We start from the raw sequence: 22,809 nt of genomic DNA on the forward strand, positions 1-22,809 counted from the left end.
GGCGGTCTTACTCGGGGGAAAATATCTAGCAAGAAAAACTCTTCTAAGGTTATCCCAAGTCGTAATGGAATTGGGTGGAAGGGAATCTAACCATGATAGAGCTTTATCTCTGAGGGAAAAAGGAAATAATCTTAAACGTATTGCCTCAGGAGAAGCTCCATTGGTTTTAAAAGTATCTGCTAATTGAAGAAATATTTTTAAATGTTGGTTAAGGTTCTCAGTAGCGAGACCTGCGAATTGTCTCTGTTGCACTAGTTGCAACAGGGATGGTTTAAGTTCAAAATTATTGGCTGGTATTATTGGGTTTACTATACTAGAACTAGGTTCTTTGTCAGATGGTTGAGCGAAATCTTTAAGAGGTCTTTGGTTTTGATCTTCGGACATAGCTCTCTTAATTCTATGAAAGAATAAACGTGCGCGAGCGTAACGTTCAGGTTCCGCTAGAGGGTTTACTAAGCTTAAACTTCCGGTACTGCGAGTTCTTCGCATCGACCGGCGGGAAATAACCTAAGTATAAACGATATAACAACATGAAAATGAAATTTGACGAAATTGGTCCCCGGCAACGGCGCCAAAAACTTGATGCGTGCTTTTTGTTGCTTTTCGCAAGTATACGAACGCGTCAGAGTAATATAAAAGATTATCGAACCACAGAGACCAAGTGTCAATCTATCGTTATCTGTTGTTATGGTGTTTATCAAAGGCAATTAAAATAGGTGTTTTTGTAGTGTGCAATTGAAAAGTAAAGTTTTTAAAATAAATTTAATTAATAAAGACAAGGTCGAATGTAATTCACGTAATCAATTGATAATCCAATTACTTGCTAATAGAACTACTTATGGGCAGTGTTTCCTACTTTGAAAAGAACTAATTTAACAGGAACTGTCGCTTTCGCATATTTAGAACTGAGTTGTACTCCCTAATCAAACCCTCTTATTGTCACTTATAAAAAGGCGCGTATTGCGTTAGAGTAATAAACCTATTTTTAAGAAATATAGTATCTTGACTAAGTTGAAAAGTATTATAACCTGAATTTCTTAACCAAAAGAGGTTCTTACGAACCAGACTCTAAACTTATAAACGCGTCCGAAAATAGTTTTAAAATCTCTTTTCTTCTTAATGTTAAAATCTCCTAATGAACTAGACAAAGCGCTTTCGCTGTTTTTGAAATAGTTAAAAACAATTAAGTTTAAAAAGACGTTGGACGGCTTTCGATCTTACCCAACGGAATTGAAGTGCGGGAAAACTTAATTTGAAAGTTAAAATAGCCCTTAAGTGTTTCTACAAACATTTGTACGGATTACTGGTTTAATTACGATCCTTACATTCTAGCCTTATAAATTTAGCTAGACATGGTAAAGTAAAAGTGCATTAAAATAAATAAAAGTAGTGTGAGTGCAGAAAGTAAATAATTTAAAGCGAGTGCGAGGAAATAAATAAAGTAAAGCGAGTGCGGGAAATAAATAAAGTAAAGCGAGTGCGGGAAATAAATAAAGTAAAGCGAGTGCGGGAAATAAATAAAGTAAAGCGAGTGCGGGAAATAAATAAAGTAAAGCGAGTGTGGGAAATGAATAAAGTAAAGGCGAGTGCGGGAAATAAATAAAGTAAAGCGAGTGCGGGAAATAAATAAAGTAAAGGCGAGTGATAAAAACCTGCTCCAATCGGAGGGCTGGGTAAATTGCAATGCGGAAAAGAAAATGGCGGCAGGATTAACTTCCTTCCAAAGTGCTCCAAACTCGAATACAGACTCTATCACAGACTCAATTACACAATTGTGGTAACACTCCAATGCGAAGCGATTACCACTTTATAAAACTGAATATATGCCTAAGTGAAACAAAGTTGCTTCTGATTTCGCCTTGTTCCAACGTTCGGATCTTTGTCTGCTATAAGTTTGGGGGATTGTAAAACTGAATTCGCGTTTCTATTTATAGGCAAATAAAAAAGGTGGAATTGACTTGGATGCCCTTCAACTTGAAAATAGAGGAAACCGTTCCTTCTTGTGGCGCCCGCCACAAGGCTATGGCGCCCGCCAAAAGCACAAAGTGGGGCGCCTTAGTGGACGAAGTGGGGAAACGTGGGAGTTGAGGAAGTTGGACTTGGACACGTCATGGCTTGGTCTGTGGCGCCCGCCATGGGGTAGGCCATAAGCACAAAATGCTGAACTTTAGGGTTTTTAGCCCTTTATCACTCCTTTTCTCGATCGGGGCTCCGATTAAAGTAAAAACCTGAAAACAAAGGAAAACACAGTAATAACACAATAAAAAGATAATAAAACAAGTAGAATGCATGTGAAATCGGAGTCGAAAATACGTAAATTTTAGTGTGATCACCTAACAACGATCTAAGCTTCTCCAAGCAAGATCTTCAAGGTTGTCCTCCTTTGGCACTGACTTCTTTGCTTTCTTCATATCATTACATTACATAAAGAAACTCGTTTTACATACGAGGGAGTGAGATGAGAAAAGAAGTTACATTTGGGAGATTAAGAGAGAGGCACGACACGCAGGTCGTATTTTAAAACCCAAAACAAAATAAAGGAAGACTAAGGCCATAACCGATCACCACAAGACAATAATAAATACTTTATTATTATTATTATTAATTCCTGTAATTAGTTAAAATCAAATTAAATCTCGACGACCGATCACACTACGCAAAGCCGAATTTTTAATAAACAATTCATTTAAAATCGACGTCGTTTTTCGCATCAACACTTGATACTTTTAAAGCACTGAGTTAGCCGAACGGGTGAATTTTGCCTTGCGTTAACCGGTTAACCATATGCGTTAACCGGTTAACACTGTTTGAAATACTGTTAGAAAATTCTTTTCTGCCTTGCGTTAACCGGTTAACCAAATGCGTTAACCGGTTAACACTGTTTGAAAATCTCTTGGAAAACTGTTTTCCGTCTTGCGTTAACCGGTTAACCAAAAGCGTTAACCGGTTAACACTGTTTGAAAAACTCAAATTTTTTATTTCGCATTGCGTTAACCGGTTAACCATACGCGTTAACCGGTTAACACTTCCAAAAAGTGTTTAGAAAGCACAACTCTTGTGCAGTCATAACCCCTATCGCATAACTCTCTGACAACACAACCCTTGTGCCGTCACTAACCCTGATGCACCAATTTCAGACTGTCAAACACATCTCGATTGTTGATTCAGTATGATTGATCAACACGTCATTGCTTCACCATACTAATGTTGGATCAAGAAGCAAATGACCATTGATCGCTCAAAGGAAAACAATCATTAAGTGTTTGAATGAACGAAACGAGAACACTATATCATATATAATGTATTTTGCATCAGGATTACATATATCATATATATAACTTGATCGATCTCAATTTAATCTTTGATTCATTATGTCTTTAATCATATTAATACAGAACAAAAACAGTTATCAGATTCATGGTTTCGTAAGTGGCTCTGATACCACTGAAGGAGAATTGCCATCCAAGGCGCAACGGAATTTAAAAATTCTCCATTTAGTGATCCTTACGAATGGGCATGATCAGTGATAGAATCGTTACCTCTTGTGGCGATTCAAACCTTTGGTGCAGATCCACGGAGCGATCATGAACGTTGAACGATGACAACGTCTCTACTCAGTCCACACGAATGGATTCCTTCAATCTCAGTGCTAGCTGGTACGAATGAAAGCTTTGAGTGAGAGAGAGAGAGAGGGAAACGAAACTCCAAGTCTTCACTTGAGTTTGAGTCTGAGTGGAGTGACAATGCTTCTACCCAAGGGGTTCTATTTATAGAACCACTTGTGTGGGCTTCAAGCTAAAAAGCCCACTTAAGTGTATTTTGGCCCATATCTCATAATATGCCAAAATCACTTAAGTATTTGGTACCTTACCATACTTCATATTCTACTTAAGTACACCGTACCTTACGATGTTCCTTAGTTGCTCTATCTCTCATCAATCCGTCCTTTGTGTGTGACCTTGTAGGTTTTCGCGACGTTGGCAATTATATTAAATCACGTATTTAACATAATAAACAGTGAGCGGTATCTAGCAACACATCACTGCTACCCAAGACACGAAAATGTCATGTGATCTGACAAAACCTCCCGTGATAATAATTATGTGTATAATTACCCCTTTGCCCTTATGTCTATATTGAACACAAGGTATAGACCGTGTCACCCTTGTCCAGTTCAATATTGGGCCCATAGACATTTATCCTGTTACGTAGAATGGGCAAATTCCATCTAGGACACTCATGTCCCTCAGCATGCTTTGTGGAGTACCCATCAACTGTCTTTATGGTTATCCAGTTACGGACAATGTTGGATCAGCAATAAAGCACTCGACTCTACATCTAGGATCCATAGTGGTTTCAAGTCGAAGAGTGGTATACACTATTATCACCATGAGAATAACTTATGACACTTTGCATAACTTTCTATATAGTATTCTCATAGCGGGTCAATCCGGTATAAATATTACTCCTAATATTCATACCTATGTTTAAGACTTGATAACTCTTTATCCATGATCCATGAGATGTGATCATTGGTCTACAAACATAATAGTCTTAATGCTTTAATGTTATCCCACTTCACACTAAAGCTCGACTACGGATACTTTAAGAATAGTGTCCTTATGTTTAATGTGCTCTCATGATTAAGTCACACTTAATACATTAAACGGACTATCTATTCCAGGGACTTTATTAATCAACCATAATAAAGAAAATGTCTTTTATTATTAATAAATAATTCGATACAAGTGCCAAAAGTATTGGCCTCTAGGGCTTACACCAACAGTTATGTACTTCCTGCAACCTCAAAATCCAAAATTTCATACTTGTAAACCGGTTACATGATTCTGGTAACCGGTTACACCCTACTTTAACTGCTTAATTTCATCGATTACAACATCTCGACTAATCACAATCCTCCTGTTAACAATATCAAACAGTTTGTAACCACTAGTGGAGTGATATCCAACAAGAACCATCACCTCTCCCTTATCATCCAACTTCTTTCTAAGTTGACCCGGAACATGTCGGTATGCTATGGAACCAAAAAAATTCAAATGGTTCAGATTTGGCTTGAACCCCGACCATGCTTCCTCTGGTGTTACATTTTCCAGCTTCTTTATAGGGCACCTATTCAACAAATAGGCAGTTGTGGATACCGTTTCTCCCCATAACTCCTTTGGCAAGTTCTTCCCATTCAACATACTTCTTACCATGTTCATAATTGAACCATTCTTCCTTTTGGCTACACCATTTTGTTGTGGTGTATAGGGTGGTACTACCTCACATACAATGGATTCTTGATCACAAAACTTCCCAAAATCATTTGAGACATATTCACCTCCACCATCTATTTTGAGCACTTTGAACTTGTGACCATGTTGCCTCTCCACCATGGACTTGAACTTCTTAAACACTTCGAATACCTCATCCTTTCTCTTGATTAGGTATGTCATAGCTTCCTACTATAATCGTCGATAAAAGTGACGAAGTATTTATTGCCGCCAACGAAATTTACTTGCATCGGTCCACAAACATCTTAATACACCACCTCAAGGTGATTCTTAGTTCTCCGGTCTGCATCATTGCTGAATTTTCCCTTATGTTGCTTAGCTTGCACACATTCTTCACACATTTCAGTTGGTATGTTGATAGATGGAAGTGTTGGTGTAAGCCCTAGAGGCCAATACTTTTGGTACTTGTATCGAATTATTTATTAATTAATAAAAGGCTTTTTCTTTATTATGTTTGATTAATAAAGTCCCTAGAATAGCTAGTCCGTTTAATGTATCAAGTATGACTTAATCATGAGATCACATTAAACATAAGGACATTATTCTTAAAGTATCCGTAGTCGAGCTTTATTGTGAAGTGGGATAACAATAAAGCATTAAGACTATTATGTTTGTAGACTGATGATCACATATCATGGATCATGGATAAAGAGTTATCAAGTCTTAAACATAGGTATGAATATTAAGAGTAATATTTATACCGGATTGACCCGCTATGAGAATACTATATAGAAAGTTATGCAAAGTGTCATAAGTTATTCTCATGGTGATAATGGTGTATACCACTCTTCGACCTGAAACCACTGTGGACCCTAGATGTAGAGTCGAGTGCTTTGTTGCTGATCCAACGTTGTCCGTAACTGGATAACCATAAAGACAGTTGATGGGTACTCCACAAAGCATGTTGAGGGACATGAGTGTCCTAGATGGAATTTGCCCATTCTGCGTAACAAGATAAATGTCTATGGGCCCAATATTGAACTGGACAAGGATGACACGGTCTATACCTTGTGTTCAATATAGACATAAGGGCAAAGGGGTAATTATACACATAATTATTATCACAGAAGGACTTGTCAGATCACATGACATTTTCGTGACTTGGGTAGCAGTGATGTGTTGCTAGATACCGGTCACTGTTTATTATGTTAAATATGTGATTTAATATAATTGCCAACGTCGCGAAAACCTACAGGGTCACACACAAAGGACGGATTGATGAAAGATAGAGTAACTAAGGAACATCGTAAGGTACGGTGTACTTAAGTAGAATACGAAATATGGTAAGGTACCAAATACTTAAGTGATTTTGGCGTATTATGAGATATGGGCTAAAATACACTTAAGTGGGCTTTTAGCTTGAAGCCCACACATGTGGTTCTATAAATAGAACCCTTGGGTAGAAGCATTGTCACTCAGACTAAAACTCAAGTGAAGACTTGGAATTTCGTTTCCCTCTCTCTCTCTCTCACTCAAAGCCTTCATTCGTACCAACTAGCACTGAGATTGAAGGAACCCGTTCGTGTGGACTGAGTAGAGACGTTGTCATCGTTCAACGTTCGTGATCGCTCCGTGGATTTGTATCCAAGGTTTTGATCGTTACAAGAGATCTGCACCAAAGGTTTGAATCGCCACAAGAGGTAACGATTCTATCACTGATCATGCCCATTCGTAAGGATCACTAAAAGGAGAAATTTTTAAATTCCGCTGCGCCTTGGATGGCAATTCTCCTTCAGGAAGCCCCGTTACCATACTGTTCTTTTGCAAATTCTTGAGATCTCTAAAATTGAGATGTCCAAGATGATAGTGCCACATCCACTCTTCTCTACTTGCTGCAGTAGCAAGACATCTATGCTCTAAAACCTTCAACTCAACCTTGAAGGTTCTATTGAGGACCAAAACTCCTTTTGTATCTAAAACGCACAACCCCTTGTTTTCCATATGAATCTTGTACCCCTTCTCAAGCAATTGGCCAATTCTTAGAAGGTTACATTTAATTCATAGAGTATATAAGACATCTTTGATCAAGGAATGTCCTTCATCCATTCTCATGATCAAAACATCATCGATACCGTCAGCCATTAGAGTGATATTATCCGTAAACTTTACTTTGTTCTTCATGGCACGATTGATTTTGACAAACCAATCCTTTCTTCCCGTCATATGAGTTTAACAACCCGAGTCCAAATACCACTCTCACTGCATTGAACTCCCTTCATACTCATCATGGCGTTTTCCTCTTCACGCAACCGGTCAACCGTATCATTCAACCAACTACAACCCATTGTTTCTACATTCTTTGAGTTGTTGCAGCTACTGTCCCGCAACTGTAAATTGCTACAATTCATTTCCATGATCATGACCAAGAGTGTATTCTCTTCATCAAACTCTTGCCTTGCAACCTTGACTTCATCCCCTTGAGATTCCTTCTTGTTTGCATTGCATTCTTTTACAAAATGACAAAACCGTTGACATTTGTAGTATTGCTCATTGCTCTTGTCAAATCTCTTTCTTCCACCTCTAAAGTTGTTATGACCACCATGTTTGTTGTAGCTGCTCTCACCCCTTTGACTCATTGAATTCTTTGAATTTTGGGACTCTTTTCCACCAAAATTCTGAAAATTCCCTTTGTTCTTCAAGGGTCATTTTCCTTTCGATCTATTGTCCTTCTCGTTGAAACAAGCTTGGAAAGCTATCGATGCCTTTGCCTTATCATTGTTCTTCTCCTCCATCCTTTGCTCATGAGCCTCAAGATAACTTTACAGCTCCTCTTTGCTCATCGCCACAAGATCTTTCGACTCCTCGATCGCCACAACCATGTTATCGAATCTTGGCTTTAAAGAACGCAAGATCTTAGCAACAACATACTGCTCCGTAATGGTTTCTCCATAGGTCTTCACTTGGTTCACCAAGCGAGTGATTCTCTTTGCAAAATCATTGATTGTCTCATTTTCCTCCATTTGAATCAATTTGAGCTGTCGTATGTGAGTTTGTAACCTCGCCACATTTGTTTTGTCAGCCACTACATAAGCTTTCTCTAATATCTCCCTAGCTTGCTTCGCCGAATCGCAATCACCAACCTTTTCAAAGTTCTCACCATCAACACATTAATGAATCAAGAATAACGCTTTGTAATCCTTCTTCTTCTCTTCTTTATATGTTGCTTGTTGCGCTTCAGTAGCATTCTGAACAAGAGGAGTAACATCATTCTTGATCACCTCAAGAACATCTTGTAAGCCAAACAACACCTTCATTTGCTTGCATCACTTGTCATAGTTCTTCACATCAAGAATAGGTAAATTGGCAAGGACTCTTTCATTGGAAACTGAATTCATGTTGCACACATGGTGTTTGTGGATCTGAACTAGGCTCTTGATGTCAAATGTTAGAATAAGCAACCACAAAGTTGGTGAAACTTAGAATGAGTAAATTTGGTGTGTGGAGAGTTAAAGACGAGAATATAGAGAGATATAATTGAAGGTGAGAATGAGAGTGCACCTTACACACTTATATACAAATTACACAATGATTGGAATGAGAAATAACCAAATACAATAGAAAAAAACACAAAAACTCGGGACTGTAACTAGTTATGCCAAAATAGGTAATCAGTTACATCTGACATTAAAAATAAACCAAATTAATTCAACTTCAATGATAAACAATTACACGATTTCTAATAATTGATTACCCATTTGATAACTTCACTTCTTTAATACTAGAATGAAAGTTAACTCCAACGGCAACCGATTACATATCCCAGATAACCAATTACAGCACATGAAACAATTATTAGTATTTATATAAAATGCTTAATAGATATTTTTGGATTGATCAGTCTTTTGTTATTATACATATTGGATTATGCGACAACAAGGCCATGTGAATAGTAGACTATTGTCTTGATTGTTCTAATAAAAAAATGGCAACTCTAGGGCGGCTGTACGGGAAATCATAACTAACAATCTTACGTAGTATAAGCATTGTGTACATAGTCAATTTCAGAACTAACTATTTTGGTCAGATTGCAATATCAATATTTGACTCATTATTACAAATCATTACCCAACGAGTAACCTTACTAAGAGTATTTTTATCATACTAAGTATAGTAATTTATGAAAAATAAACATGTTTCAAAACATAGCGAAAACAGGAACGGAACTTGAGGTCACATAATAGAACAGAACCAACACAGAGAAATTAAGAAAACAAACAAATAAACTCAAACGTCACATTGGTCTTATTCAGTGGAAAATACACGCCAAAACCAATAACCAATTTCTTTCTTTCTTCACTTTCTAGATCTATAAATCTCTTTTCTTTTCATTTCCATGAATTTCAGTTCCCCAATTAATTTCTAGATTTCTTTCTTCAATCAATATTAGTTTTGCTTTCTTAGTTTTAGGTTTTTTTTTTTCCTTTATACTGTTGGAGAACTTGATTATGTCTTGAAAAAAATGTGAATTTGAAAAGTTGGGACTCCGTCAAAGTATAAAAAGGTAGTTTCTTGGAGAAGATGAAGAAGCAATTGACAGGTTTAAGGGGTGATTCTCACCTTCACTCGGCTATTCGAGTTGGGAATTTGGAGTTGGTGTTGGAAATTATCTCTGAGAATCAAGGTGAAGAATTGAAGGAGTTGTTTTCAATGAGAAATAACTCTAGTGAAACTGCCTTGTATATTGCTGCTGAAAATGGTCATCTTGATATAGTCAAGGAATTGATCAAATATCATGATATTGGGTTGGCTAGCTTGAAAGCTAGAAATGGATTTGATGCTTTTCATGTTGCTGCTAAAAATGGAAATTTGGGTAAGTTTGTTAGATTTTAAATGTCTATATAATGTTTAGGTGTGAGATTTTTACTATATATGGTATCCATGGGTTTAAGTTGACAGCATTTAATGCAATCATAATTTCAAATGTTTATTGTATCTTGGTCTATGCAAGTACATCATTGATCTCCAATATGATTAGGTCTTGGGGTGATTAATAAACCCATTTGTGATTTGACGTATTTTTTGGCTGATAAAACCTAGTTTTGATGAATGGTTATATCAACTCTTTGCTCAACATGGCAAGGAATTTGGTTATTGGTTGAATTAATACCTAATAATGGTTATATATTGTTCCGTAAAGGAACCGGAGTTGTCGGTGAAATGGGTGGAGTTGTTCCAAGGAACAGCGCACTGGACTTCTGGTAGGTGGTGTGGGGTGTATTTGCAAGATTAACACTCAAACGCCCAAGTCAGTGACATTATGAGAAGTGATGCAAAGTGGAAATGGATTTGAATTACCTAGAAATGTCGCGCTTCCTCTCTTTATATAGTGGGGGCGGTTAGAACTGCCGGTGTGGGACGTGGCATGTTGTGTGGTGGACCGTCTGATTGATCTGGACGGTGTATGATGTAAGAGTTTGGAATTACATACCCTTGTTGATAGTGAGGGCTTAACTGCTCCACGCGTATGCATCCTCAGCATTCGCCTCTAGGCTTTCCGTATTGGGCCTTTTGGGCGGCCCAGAACATATATTATTTGCCTATGATTTGAGCTATTGTTTCCATATATACCAAATCTTTATGTCCGCGGCTTTCTTTGTTTTCCATTTACCTTTATTTGTTTTCCATTTACCTTTATTTCATTGATCACACAATTATAAACTTATGAGTTATGAAATGACCAATTTAATGTTGAAATCTGTCTTAGTCCTTTTTTCTGGTTTGTAGAGATATTGAAGGTCCTCACAGATGCATTTCCTGAAATTTCTATGACGGTTGATCTGACAAATACTACTGCACTGCACACTGCTGTGTCACAAGGTCATATTGAGGTAGTAAATTTTCTCTTGGAGAAAAGCAGCAGCGTCGTAACTATAGCAAAAAGTAACGGAAAAACTGCATTTCATTCTGCTGCAAGAAATGGCCATGTGGATGTCATCAAGGCCCTGCTTAGCAGTGAACCTGAAATCGCAATGAGAATTGATAAGAAGGGGCAAACTGCACTCCATATGGCAGTTAAAGGACAAAATCTGGAGGTAGTAGACGAGCTTTTGAAACTGAACCCGTCTTTTGCTAATATGGTGGATGCCAAGGGAAACACCGCGCTGCATATAACAACCCGGAAGGGTCGTTTACAGGTTTGAAAAATGCCTTCTTTTTTTTCTCTTTCTTATGAAGCACTGAACTCATCCTCGGCCCAACGTGTTTAGAAGCCTAAAACACACTTTATTGTGAGGCCATAAAAAATAACATAAGATGTTTGGAAGCCTAAAAATAACATACCGTAGTATGCAAACTCATCTTAGGATTCTTGTGCTAATCTTGCAGATTGTTCAGAAGCTACTAGATTGCAAAGAAATAGACACTGATGTTATTAATAAATCTGGAGAAACAGCTTTAGATATTGCTGAGAGAAATGGTCGCTTGGACATCGCCAAATATTTGCAGGATCGTGGAGCTCAAAATGCTAGGTCCGTAAGGTCTCCTTCTGCGAACAGAGCCCTTGAACTCAAACGAACTGTGAGTGACATAAAAAGCGGGGTTCATAACCAGCTGGAACACACGTTTAAAACACAGAGGCGTATGAAGGGCATAGCAAAGCGAATTAACAAGATGCAGGCTGAGGGGCTTAACAATGCGATAAACTCCAACACCATAGTTGCTGTCCTCATTGCAACAGTTGCTTTTGCTGCCATATTTACTGTCCCAGGCCAATATCCTCAGAACACGAAGCAACTCGCTCCTGGAATGTCTCCTGGGGAAGCCAATATCGCTCCCAATATTGAGTTCTTGATATTTGTAATCTTCGATTCTACTGCCCTTTTCATATCATTGGCTGTTGTGATTGTCCAAACATCAGTAGTTGTTATTGAAAGGGAAGCAAAGAAACAAATGACGGCGATTATAAATAAGTTAATGTGGATAGCCTGTGTGTTAATTTCTGTGGCATTTCTCGCAATGTCATACATAGTTGTCGGGGATCAGAAAGAATTGGCTATTGCAGCCACAGCTCTTGGAACGGTGATTATGGCAGCTACTCTAGGAACACTCTGTTATTGGGTGATTGCTCACCGCCTCGAGTCCTCCAGATTACGAAGTCTTAGAACAATGACGAGCAGTAGGCAGTCATTGACTATGTCAGGGGTCTCAGCTTCCGAGAACGAGTACAAAGCAGTGTTCGCATTATAAATTTGATTTTATCTTTACTTAAAACCCCCCCACATTTTTTGTCAAATTATGCTAACATAGAAGCAGGCATTTGCTGATTTATAGCATGCCTTTGGAAAACAGGCAAAGAATGTAATCATAGTTCCAGATGATAAGTAAATATGTCATTTTATATCGAAATATTAGATCATTATGCTCATTTTCAGAATATTAGCTTACTTTGAACACCATAAAGAAGTTGTTAGTTTCTGCATCACACTGACGAAACTCGATAAACCAAAAAAAAATCGAGTATTGAAAGAACTAACATTAATTTTGATATCTTATGTTATTATTTTGTTATATTTTTGAACTTTTTTGGTTTATTACACCATTAACATACTGAATATTCAAACTGCATTTAAATAAAAAGTTCATTCTTCTTGAACACACTCTCTCCTTATGTTGAGCCAACTTCTGTCTGTTTCTTACTTTCCACCAAGTCTGCAACTTTTGAAGCTAACTTCAAGCAAACCTTGTCATCATGCATGTGAATCTTTGTTTGATCCATTCCCTTGTTGAGACTGTTTACAATGCGCGATAGCTCCCAAAACCGAACCTTCCATCTCAGAATTCAAATCAATCGAAAAATACGAAGATGAAGAAGATATCCTGTTTTGGTTTACGACGCCGTTTTCACCATAAAAACCCTGAAATGATTTTCTCTTAGCATTCTCAAAAAGCTTATATTTTGGTTTGTTCAACGCAGATTTTGTAAACAAAGACTTCAAGTAAGCTTTGAAAGAGTTGAGCTTTTGAATCAGGAAGAATTTCCTACCATGTTTCAACTTCTTTAACCAATGTTCCTTTGGTTTAGTAGAACATTGAAGTAGATATTCAGATGGATTTGAATCAAAAGAACTGAAACTGAGAGGCTGTGATCTTACAAAACTAAAAGGGGAGTTGGCATTGTAAGGAAGCTGATGAAGAGGCATTAACATGTCTTTGTTTTGTTGTTGGGGTGATAAATTTTCATAAGGAGTCAAAAACATGTCAATGTAGTCTTCATCTATACGAATAAATGCTACTTTTTTTGTAGACATTTTTCATGTGGGTGATGGTAATTTTGATCTCTATTTATGCGTGAGAAAATGGATATATGGCTCAGGGAAATTGAGCTTAACTTCTTTCGGGAAAGAGGAAAGAATCAATGTATTACATCATGTTAATTGTGAGGAAAGGTGTGGCCAATGTATCATTTATGTAATTAATTAAAAATATATATATATATGAAAATTATATCGAAGTCTTTTAAGTTATTTAATTATAACCTTTTCTTTAAAAAAAAATTCTCCAAAAGAGTCTTTTAAGTTATCTAACGTCTACACCGTTGTCCTTTTTATTATGTTCCAAAAATGCATATTTGAATTAACGTTGTTTAGGTGGCTATAACTTGATGACATGTAATTGTTTTTAATTTAATTTTAAGTAATTAGACAAAACCACTTTCTTCTCCATCAAATTCCTAGAACTGTATTCATCTTTTCCCAGTCGAATTCTTCTTCTCCATCCTCCAACAATGACTTCATACAGTACAAATAGGCCAATTTCACGAAGTCTGAAATGTCATTCCTTCATTTCGAGTGCAACTCATGGCATAATCGCACCAATATGTCCTTGTGGAGTCAAAGCAGTGATACAAACAGTTAGGAAGAAGGACAAAACTTTGGGAAGCTATTTTAAGGTTGCAGATACTTTGTGGTACGTTTATTGCTATCTTCTTCTATGTCTTTTTTAAAGGTGCTAACTGTTATATGTTAACAGTTCTAACTGTGACTGCAACTATTTTGAGTGTTTGAAAAAGAGTGCAATGATGAAGGGCAGACATAAATACCACAATCTCAATCTTCAAGATGTTCAAAATGCGAGAAAAATGATGCATAAATCAACACACTTTAAGGGTCATTAAAAAGATCCATGGAGACGACAACCATGCTAAGGAGATGATGGAGAACATGTTGAAGATGCTAGTTTTTGTCATAATGTTTTTAGTTATGATTTTTGTAGCGTTTATGTGTATTTTGATCAATAAGTGGTGATTATGGTTAATATTGATGTTAGTGTTGTAAGACAATTTGTTAATGTTATGCAATAATGACTTTCTTCAATGATGATGTTTAGTTTGTACCCAATTTGATCTTGAAGTAAGCACTTTTAAAGGATATGTTTGTGTCCAATTTGATGTTGCGGTAAGGACATAGTTTGTGCCCATATTTGTTACACTAAAGAAGACTTAAATGATATATTTGTTACACTAAAAGAGACTTCAATTACCGGTGTTTTACAACTCATTCACTGTAAAAATAATGGATATGAAAATCAGACAGAATATCACAAGATTCCTTGATTAAACATAAAAGGCCAATTAACCAAAGCAATGATAATGCCTTAATATCCTTCATTAAATAAAATAAAATACATAAATTATTCATGTAGTCATGCAAAATACATAAACATCATCTTAAATACATATTTCTAAATCAGCAATACAGCATCCTAAATACAAAAACACCATCCAAAATACGTGATCCTAGTTCCTCAAAATACAACAAACAACATCCTAATTGTTTTTTCTCTTTATAAGCAACTTAGGTGTGGTTCTTCTTGGAGGCTGAAATATTGCAGTTGGTCCCTGATATGCTGCAGTGTCTCTTCTTGGTAATACCCTTGTTTGGAGTCTAGGGGTTGGTTGTGTTTGGCCTTGTGCAACTTGGTTTTGGATTCAACTTGGTGATAGCCTTGTTTGAAGTCTTATTGTTGGTTGTGTTTGGGATTGTGAATTTTGGGTTTGGGTTCTTCTTGGTGATAGCCTAGTTTGTAGTCTTGTGCTTGGTTGTGTTTGGGATTGTGAATTTGTGTGTTGAATTCTTCTTGGCGATAACTTAGTTTGAACTCCTGGAGTTGGTTATGTTTGGGATTGTGTTGATTGGGTTGGTTGTGTTTGGATTTGTGTTGATTGGGTTGGTTATGTTTGGGATTGTTCAGATTGGGTTGGTTGTGTTTGAGATTGTTCAGGTTGTCTTGGCGTTGATGCAATTGGGCATGAGGATTTGTTATAGCCAAATTTACCACAAATTGAGCATTTATTTGGAATCCCTTTTTCTACTAACAATTGTTGTATCTTTTATCTTTTCATCAACATCTTTGTTTCTTCTTCTCTTAGGTCTTCCCGGCGCTCTTCTTGATGATGGTGGTAGTATGTTGGGGTATGAGGTCTCTTCCCATAAGTTTTCACCATTTGTTGGATATATGATTTGTCTATAGAAAGTCTGGTAAGTATCCTTCCTATACATGGGAGAAATGTAATATTCAGAGTCTTCAGCTCTACTTTGGATGCATGTAATTGCATGGTAGCATATAATTCCAGTGGTCATCAAACTCCTACAAGAGCACTGCATCTGCTTTAGATCAACTGTTAATTTATCTCCTGCCACATTTATGTTCCTTACTTCATAAATCATCTCACCGGCAAGCTTTGTTAACAAATAAAATGCAATGAGTTAATTGACAGACATAAAATAGATTTCTAAGTTAAGTGCAGTGATTCTTGAATTACCTAGACATAAAGAACCTTGAGATTTCAGTTTGTCTTTCCAAAACCCTTTTAATTCTTGGAAGTAAAGAACCATTATAAACTTCAATCTTGATTCTATTTATTGTCCATATATCCATAAGGTACCATCTTATCTCCTCTAGCATTGTTACAATGGGATTTTGTCTCGACCCAATTATAACATTGTTAAATGTTTTTGACATATTGTTTACCAACACGTCACATTTATTATTATAATTGAACCTAGACTTACTCCAAAACCCATGATGAATCTTCAATAATATTTGTAGGCCTCTTCATTAACCTTCCTCATTTCCTTCATTTTCCTTTTCCATGTTTGAGGATATGTTACCTTGGCTACCCTTAACATCATTTATTTATGAAGTTGTTGTACAAGTATCTTACACATAATCTTTGGTCAACTCCAAGAAACAACTCTTTCAATGTGGGTAACAACCCATACACATAGAAACAAAGTTAAAATATACAGTTCAAGTTAGTAAAATGCTAATGATTAAATGCTACAGTTCAAGTTAAATATATATTTTGTTGATCTGATATGAAAGAGAATTGTTTGCAAACTTATGGACCTCCTAAATCTCAAACTAGGAGATCAAGGAACTAAGCTCATGAGTCATTAGTCTATGCGTCAACAAAAACCAATGAAATGGGCATCATTTGATCATCAGGGTCTCTACCTACTGCTACAAGAATATGTCCTCCATAATGACCCTCGAGAAAACATCCATTAACTCCTATAATTGATCTATAGATTTAAAAACTTCTCTTACAAGCATCAAGGCACATATATAGTCGCTAAAAACGTGGCAATAATGGTCTCCTGAGATAGTTCTCATGTTGTTGCTCATTTTTCTCAGTTGGTTGGACTTTCAACTTAATTATGTTGTTTAGATTTGATCTTATCAACTCGTGTGTGTAGTTAAATAATCTAAGATATTGTTCATTGAATGACCCTTCAACATAATTAAGTGATTCCTTCCTTGCCCTATAAGCCCTCATCCTAATCATACCACTATTATATTTCTTATTCACTTTCTCACATATTGTAATAAGTTTCACAACTGTATTAACTCTAACAATTGAATACAACTTCTTCCCAAGCAACTTAGTGTTAAACATCCTTACATTAAACTCCTTATTGCATGTGTTAGTGTCATTCCGTTTTCTCAGTTTTCATGTATCCTCATTTGGAAATTTGGAACATAATGCAACCATCTAAACCTTTCCTTGTATTCCACTATAACCCTTGTCTTATCATTATTTATAAAGCGTAAATATCTATCATTACTAATAGTATAACTTTCAATTGCATCTTTAAACTCCTCCCTTGTTGATTACATGGTACCCAATTTCTATTTATAATCAACAAACTTCTTAGGCAGTACAAATGATGGATATTTTAACTTAGTACCTTCATCTGAATAATCATTACTCAAATCTTCATCAGTTTCTAACTCTTCAGATATATAATCTGAATCTGACAAACCCTTATCTACCATTTTACCTTTCTTCCTTTCAACAAATCCAAAATCAAGTGTATATTCCTCACTTGATGGTTCCTTATCTACATAAATGACTTCATCCACCCTTTGTAATTTGGGTCTTCCCTTTTTCTTGTTGGAACTTCCTTTGGCCTTCTTTTTCTTTGGTTTACCACCCTTCCTTTTTTTTACATTGAGTTAAATCATCCACTTTTAATTCATCCATTTGTTGATCATTTTGGCCAGTAACAAACCCTCATAATCCTACCAAGACCTCATCGATTCCATCATTTAATACCCAGTCATCAAAGTCATCAAACATGCACCATAATGCACTATCATCACTTTGTTAATTATGGTCACTCTCAACAATTTTTCCATTTTGTTCAAGTATCTCACACAGGATCTCAGGTATCTCAGGAAGGGTGTCAAATATCTCAAGCAGACCCTTAATTTTTTGTTCAGTGGGTTGGACATATGTTAGGACATGTTGGATATCAACTACTTATACTACATTAGGTTGGGAAATAGGGTGGACTATGTATAGGTATACCTTTCCATTAGTCTCGAACCAAATTAGTAGTTTTATTGCACCAAAGTCATTTACTAGCTCCTTTAATGTACCAGAAAAATCGTACCACATTTCAAATACCCCAAGATACCCCATTTCTTTAACAACACCCGAAATTTAAAAATAACTCCATCTATCACTATCACACTTCCAATTTGGCATTCCCCCTCTTACATGCGTACCCATATCATCAAACTATTCCCCATGATGAAAGTCAACATAAAAAACATCCATTTGAGGAAGAGAGTTGTACGTTGTAGAAATTACCACATACAAAATCCTAGACTCCAATAAAGCAAATACATGTTCGATATGGAAAACAACACAAACCTCAACGTTCAATGCTCCACTTCTGCGTTCGTCTCCTTCAAATCCTTTTTCTCCCTTCTTCGTGCGTAGCTCTCCTCATTCACGTTTAGGGGTTCATGTCCCTTCTTCGTTCATCTCTCCTTCCCTTTCTCAGTTTGGAATTTAGGGATTACGTTTAGGGATGTAATTAATACTTTGTCTTTGTTTAATTAATTAAAGTTAAATTAAAAACAAATGCATAACATCAACGTTACACTCATCTCATCAACATTACACCCACCTAAGCAACAATGCCAGATATGCATTTTTTGAACAGAATCATTTAAAAAAATCAACGGTGTAGACATTATGTAATTTAAAGAACTAACTTATAGGGAAAAAAAATTAAATAACCAATATGTATATATATATATATTAAAATAAATAATAAATTTTATTAAATCAATTATCAAATAAAAAAGTTATTGAATAAATCAACTCCTTAATATTTTTTATAAATTTTTAAAACTATTTGATACTTCATAAAATAATTTCAAACTATATTAAGAACCTGAGTTTTTTATAGTTGTTAATTTAAAGTATAAACAACTTTTTTAACGTAGTATATTATGAGAAAATATAAAGAATAACACGTTGCGGATATTAGTTTAAGACTATATTTTTTTATAAATATTATTAATACTAATACTTTTTAAAGATAAAAGTTTGTATAAAATTTTAGTTATTTATCAATTTATATTAAAATTTTAATAATGAAGAAGTTTTTTATTTTTAGAAAAAAAATTCAAATTCATTTATTTTATACGTTATGAATCACTTGCAATATAATTAATTGTATATTCAACTAATAAATTAGTTGAAGGGTATATATATGGAGATTCATGTCATCTAATTGTATTTGTATTTTATTCTTATATTTTTACTCTGATAAAAATAACAGTTTAATTAAATTTTGACTCTATTTTTGGGTTTATTTTAATCCCAAAAATCAATATGTAACTAGTATGCCAAGATGTTATTTTCACTTCTAATACAAAGGTGAGTATTATTATTGTTGTGGTACGTCTAATATTTCCATTTGTTTTTTTGGGATAATACATGAATGATTATATAAGAAGAAAAAATTATCTCTATCTCAAAATTGAAAGAAAAAAAATAGTATAAATTAGACCAAAAACCACAAGAAATTGGGTTGTGCCAACAGATATAGAGAGACCAACCATCATTAAAAGGAAACAAAATTGTCCATATATTGATCAATTGGTCAATAGCCAAAAGAAAATTAATACTTCATTTATTGTTAGTTGAAACTTAAAATCCAATTGAATTATATGTGTATAATTGTAGTTTTTTTATTGAATTTAATTGAAATACACTTACAATAAAAGAATTTTACACCGTTAGTTAATCGTTGGATATTAAAACAAATTTGATTTTTATTAAAAATCTATAAAATAATGCAAATGGATGATAGTGATGAATTCACCGTGTAAAGTTTTTTATATTGACAATGTATAATAATTAATTATTTTTTTATTTTTAAATTGTGTATTATATTTTTATATATTGTGTGGTAATCTAATTATTCAAAAAAGATGATTATGTTTTAACGTTTTATTTTATATAATTGAAGCTCAATTGGATTAGACGTGGATAATTTTGAGTATATATTTTTAAGTTTGTGAGAATTATATTTGCATATATTATATGGCAGTTTAATGTGTTTATTTTAAGGTAGTTCTTACACTTTGGTTGTAATTAAGATATTGTAAAATGAATTTATTATAATAAAAATCAAGAGTTCATTAGTGATGTTTATAATTTATAATGAGTTATTAAATAAATTCTCCTCTATTGGAGTTATTTAATTTTTTTTCTTAATTAGAGTTTAAAAGGTTAATTATTTCTATGTTAAGCTTTAGCTGGTTTTAAACTCAGATAAAAGGATAGGGTTGTGTTAGACACTCAACAACAAACATAAAACTTTATCGAATCTTTATGATATGGATCAACTACAAAATAATATGAATATTAGGTCGTTGCTCATAATCAACGCGTTGTATGGCTCGAGTACAATGTCAAAAGAGCAAGAGTCGATGCATCACCACTTGGATACAATGAAAAGGAAGTAAGGGTTCTCACGCTTTCGTGAACGGGTGTGGGTAAAGAAGTTAGTTCATGAAAGTATGATTCATTTTGAACCATGGAATATATGCACACCTACTAGAAAATCTATAAAAATAGTGGACACTATGGTCAGGAAGAAGATCAATTTTATGTGCCTTCAAGAAACTAAGTGGACAGGTGAAAAGGCGAGAGAATTAAACAATTTGGGATTTAAGCTTTTGTACACCGATATATTTAAATCAAGAAATGGGGTGGGAATTGTTGTGGACAGGGAATGGAAGAAGAATATTGTGGATGTGAAAAGAGTGTGAGATCGAATCATAGCCTTGAAATTTACAGTGGTACAAGACACGTTTAATATTATTAGTGCTTATGCACCTCAGGTTGGGTTGAAAGAACACCTTAAGGTAAAACTTTCGAAGGATTTAGAAGGGTTACTTCAGGATATACTCCAAAGAGAAAAAATCTTTCTATGAGGAGATCTAAATGGATATGTAGGGAGTGTAGCAAGAGGTTTTGAGGGTGAGCATGGGAGGTATGACCTCTGAGAGGTAAATGCAGAAGGTAAATCTATCTTAGATTTTTTTCGGTCTTTGATCTTACTATAGCTAATACCTGATTTAGAAAAAGAGATGAGCATCTTATCACATATAAGAGTTGGGTCACATGTTCTCAGATAGATTTATTTCTTATTAGGAAGTTTGATAGGAATATTTGCTTGGACTGCAAAGTTATGCCAGGAGAGTGTTTGACTACTCAACATAGATTATTTATTATCTATGTAAGAATCAAGAGGAAAGTTAAGAGAAGAAGTCACATGAGAGCGTCACAGATCAAGTGGTGGCATTTGAAGGGTGAAAAGCAAGAAACTTCCAACATAAGATCTTGAAGGGAGGGTTTGAACAACCACAAGAAAGTGCAAATGATATGATAAACAAGATGACCTAAGAGATTAGAAAAATAGCTAAAGAGACGTTAGGAGAATCAAGAGGTTTTAGATCTAGGGATAAAGAATCGTGATAATGGAATGAAAGTGTTCTGAGTAAATTTAGAGTTAAAAGGGATTGTTGGAAAAGTCTTGCTAATGGAAGAGAAAGAAAGACAAGAGATTTGGATCAAGTGAAGTGTGTTAAGGATATAGATGGAAAAGTCTTGGTTCAGGAAAATATATAAAGGATATGTGGAAGACGCATCTCTTATTTAATGAAGGATGTGATATCTCACCAGACTCTAGCAGACTCAACATTAGACAAGAGAAGCGGAATTATAATTACTACTGTTGGATTCATAAACAAGAGGTAAACGAACCATTGAATTGAGACTAAGAAAAGAGACTCGAGTCACTGAGAATCAATTTGGTTTTATGCCCGGGAGGTCGACCATGAAAGCGATTTATTTATAATACGAGTGATTGAGCAGTATCCGATGGACCAACAAGACTTGCACTTAATTTTTATTGACTTGGAGAAAGAGTGTTATAAAGTTCCTAGGGAGATCTTGTAGAAATTCCTAGAGAATAAAGGGGTTATGATTACATATATTTGAGCTATCTAAGATATGTATGAAGGGGTATTGACTAGTGTTCAAACACGGGGTGGAGAGACAAATGATTTCTCAATTATAGTAGGTTTTCACCAAGGTTCAACCATAAGCCCCTACCTTTTTACTTTAATTTTGGATGTACTTTTGGAGGACATTCAAGAGCTATCCCCGAGATGCATTCTTTTTATAGATGATATAGTCCTATTTGGAGAGTCGAAGGAGGATTTAAATGAGAGGTTGAAGACTTGGAGACGAGTCTTTGAAACGCATGGCCTTCGCCTAAGTAGAAGTAACATGGAATATATGGAATGTAAGTCAGCAAAAGGAGAAGCGTTTCTAACCTAGAGGTGAAAGTTTGAGACCAGATCATCCCACAAGTCACGCGGTTTAAATATCTTGGGTACATAATACAAAACGATGGAGAAATAGAAGGGATGTAAATCATAAAATTCAAGTTGGGTGGTTGAAATTGAAGAGGGCTTCAGGGAGTTTATGTGACAGAAAGGTATGACTAAAGTTGAAGGGAAAATTTTATTGGAATGCGGTAAGATCTGCGATGTTGTATGGGAAAGAAAGTTTGGCGCTTAAAAATCAACAAGAGAATAAAGTAAGTGTAGCAAAGAGGAAGATATTGTATTGGATGTGTGGTAAGACTAGACATGATAAGATTAGAAATGAAAATATTAGAGAGAGTGTTATGAGTAGCAC

The 22,809-nt window shown here is 35.3% G+C and overlaps 1 protein-coding gene across 1 annotated transcript; it reads left to right on the plus strand.

Annotated features, from left to right (window-relative positions):
- The first annotated feature begins 9,473 nt into the window (after positions 1 to 9,473).
- Positions 9,474 to 12,638, plus strand: LOC127125872 (ankyrin repeat-containing protein At5g02620). The gene is made up of 3 exons (XM_051054720.1): positions 9,474 to 10,104; positions 11,019 to 11,428; positions 11,619 to 12,638. The coding sequence occupies exons 1-3, from the start codon at positions 9,813 to 9,815 to the stop codon at positions 12,477 to 12,479; spliced, it is 1,563 nt and encodes a 520-aa protein (XP_050910677.1). The 5' UTR covers positions 9,474 to 9,812; the 3' UTR covers positions 12,480 to 12,638.
- The last annotated feature ends 10,171 nt before the right edge of the window (positions 12,639 to 22,809 follow it).

This window comes from Lathyrus oleraceus, chromosome 3 (genome assembly GCF_024323335.1).
Source record: "Lathyrus oleraceus cultivar Zhongwan6 chromosome 3, CAAS_Psat_ZW6_1.0, whole genome shotgun sequence".
Taxonomy (NCBI): Eukaryota; Viridiplantae; Streptophyta; class Magnoliopsida; order Fabales; family Fabaceae; genus Lathyrus; species Lathyrus oleraceus.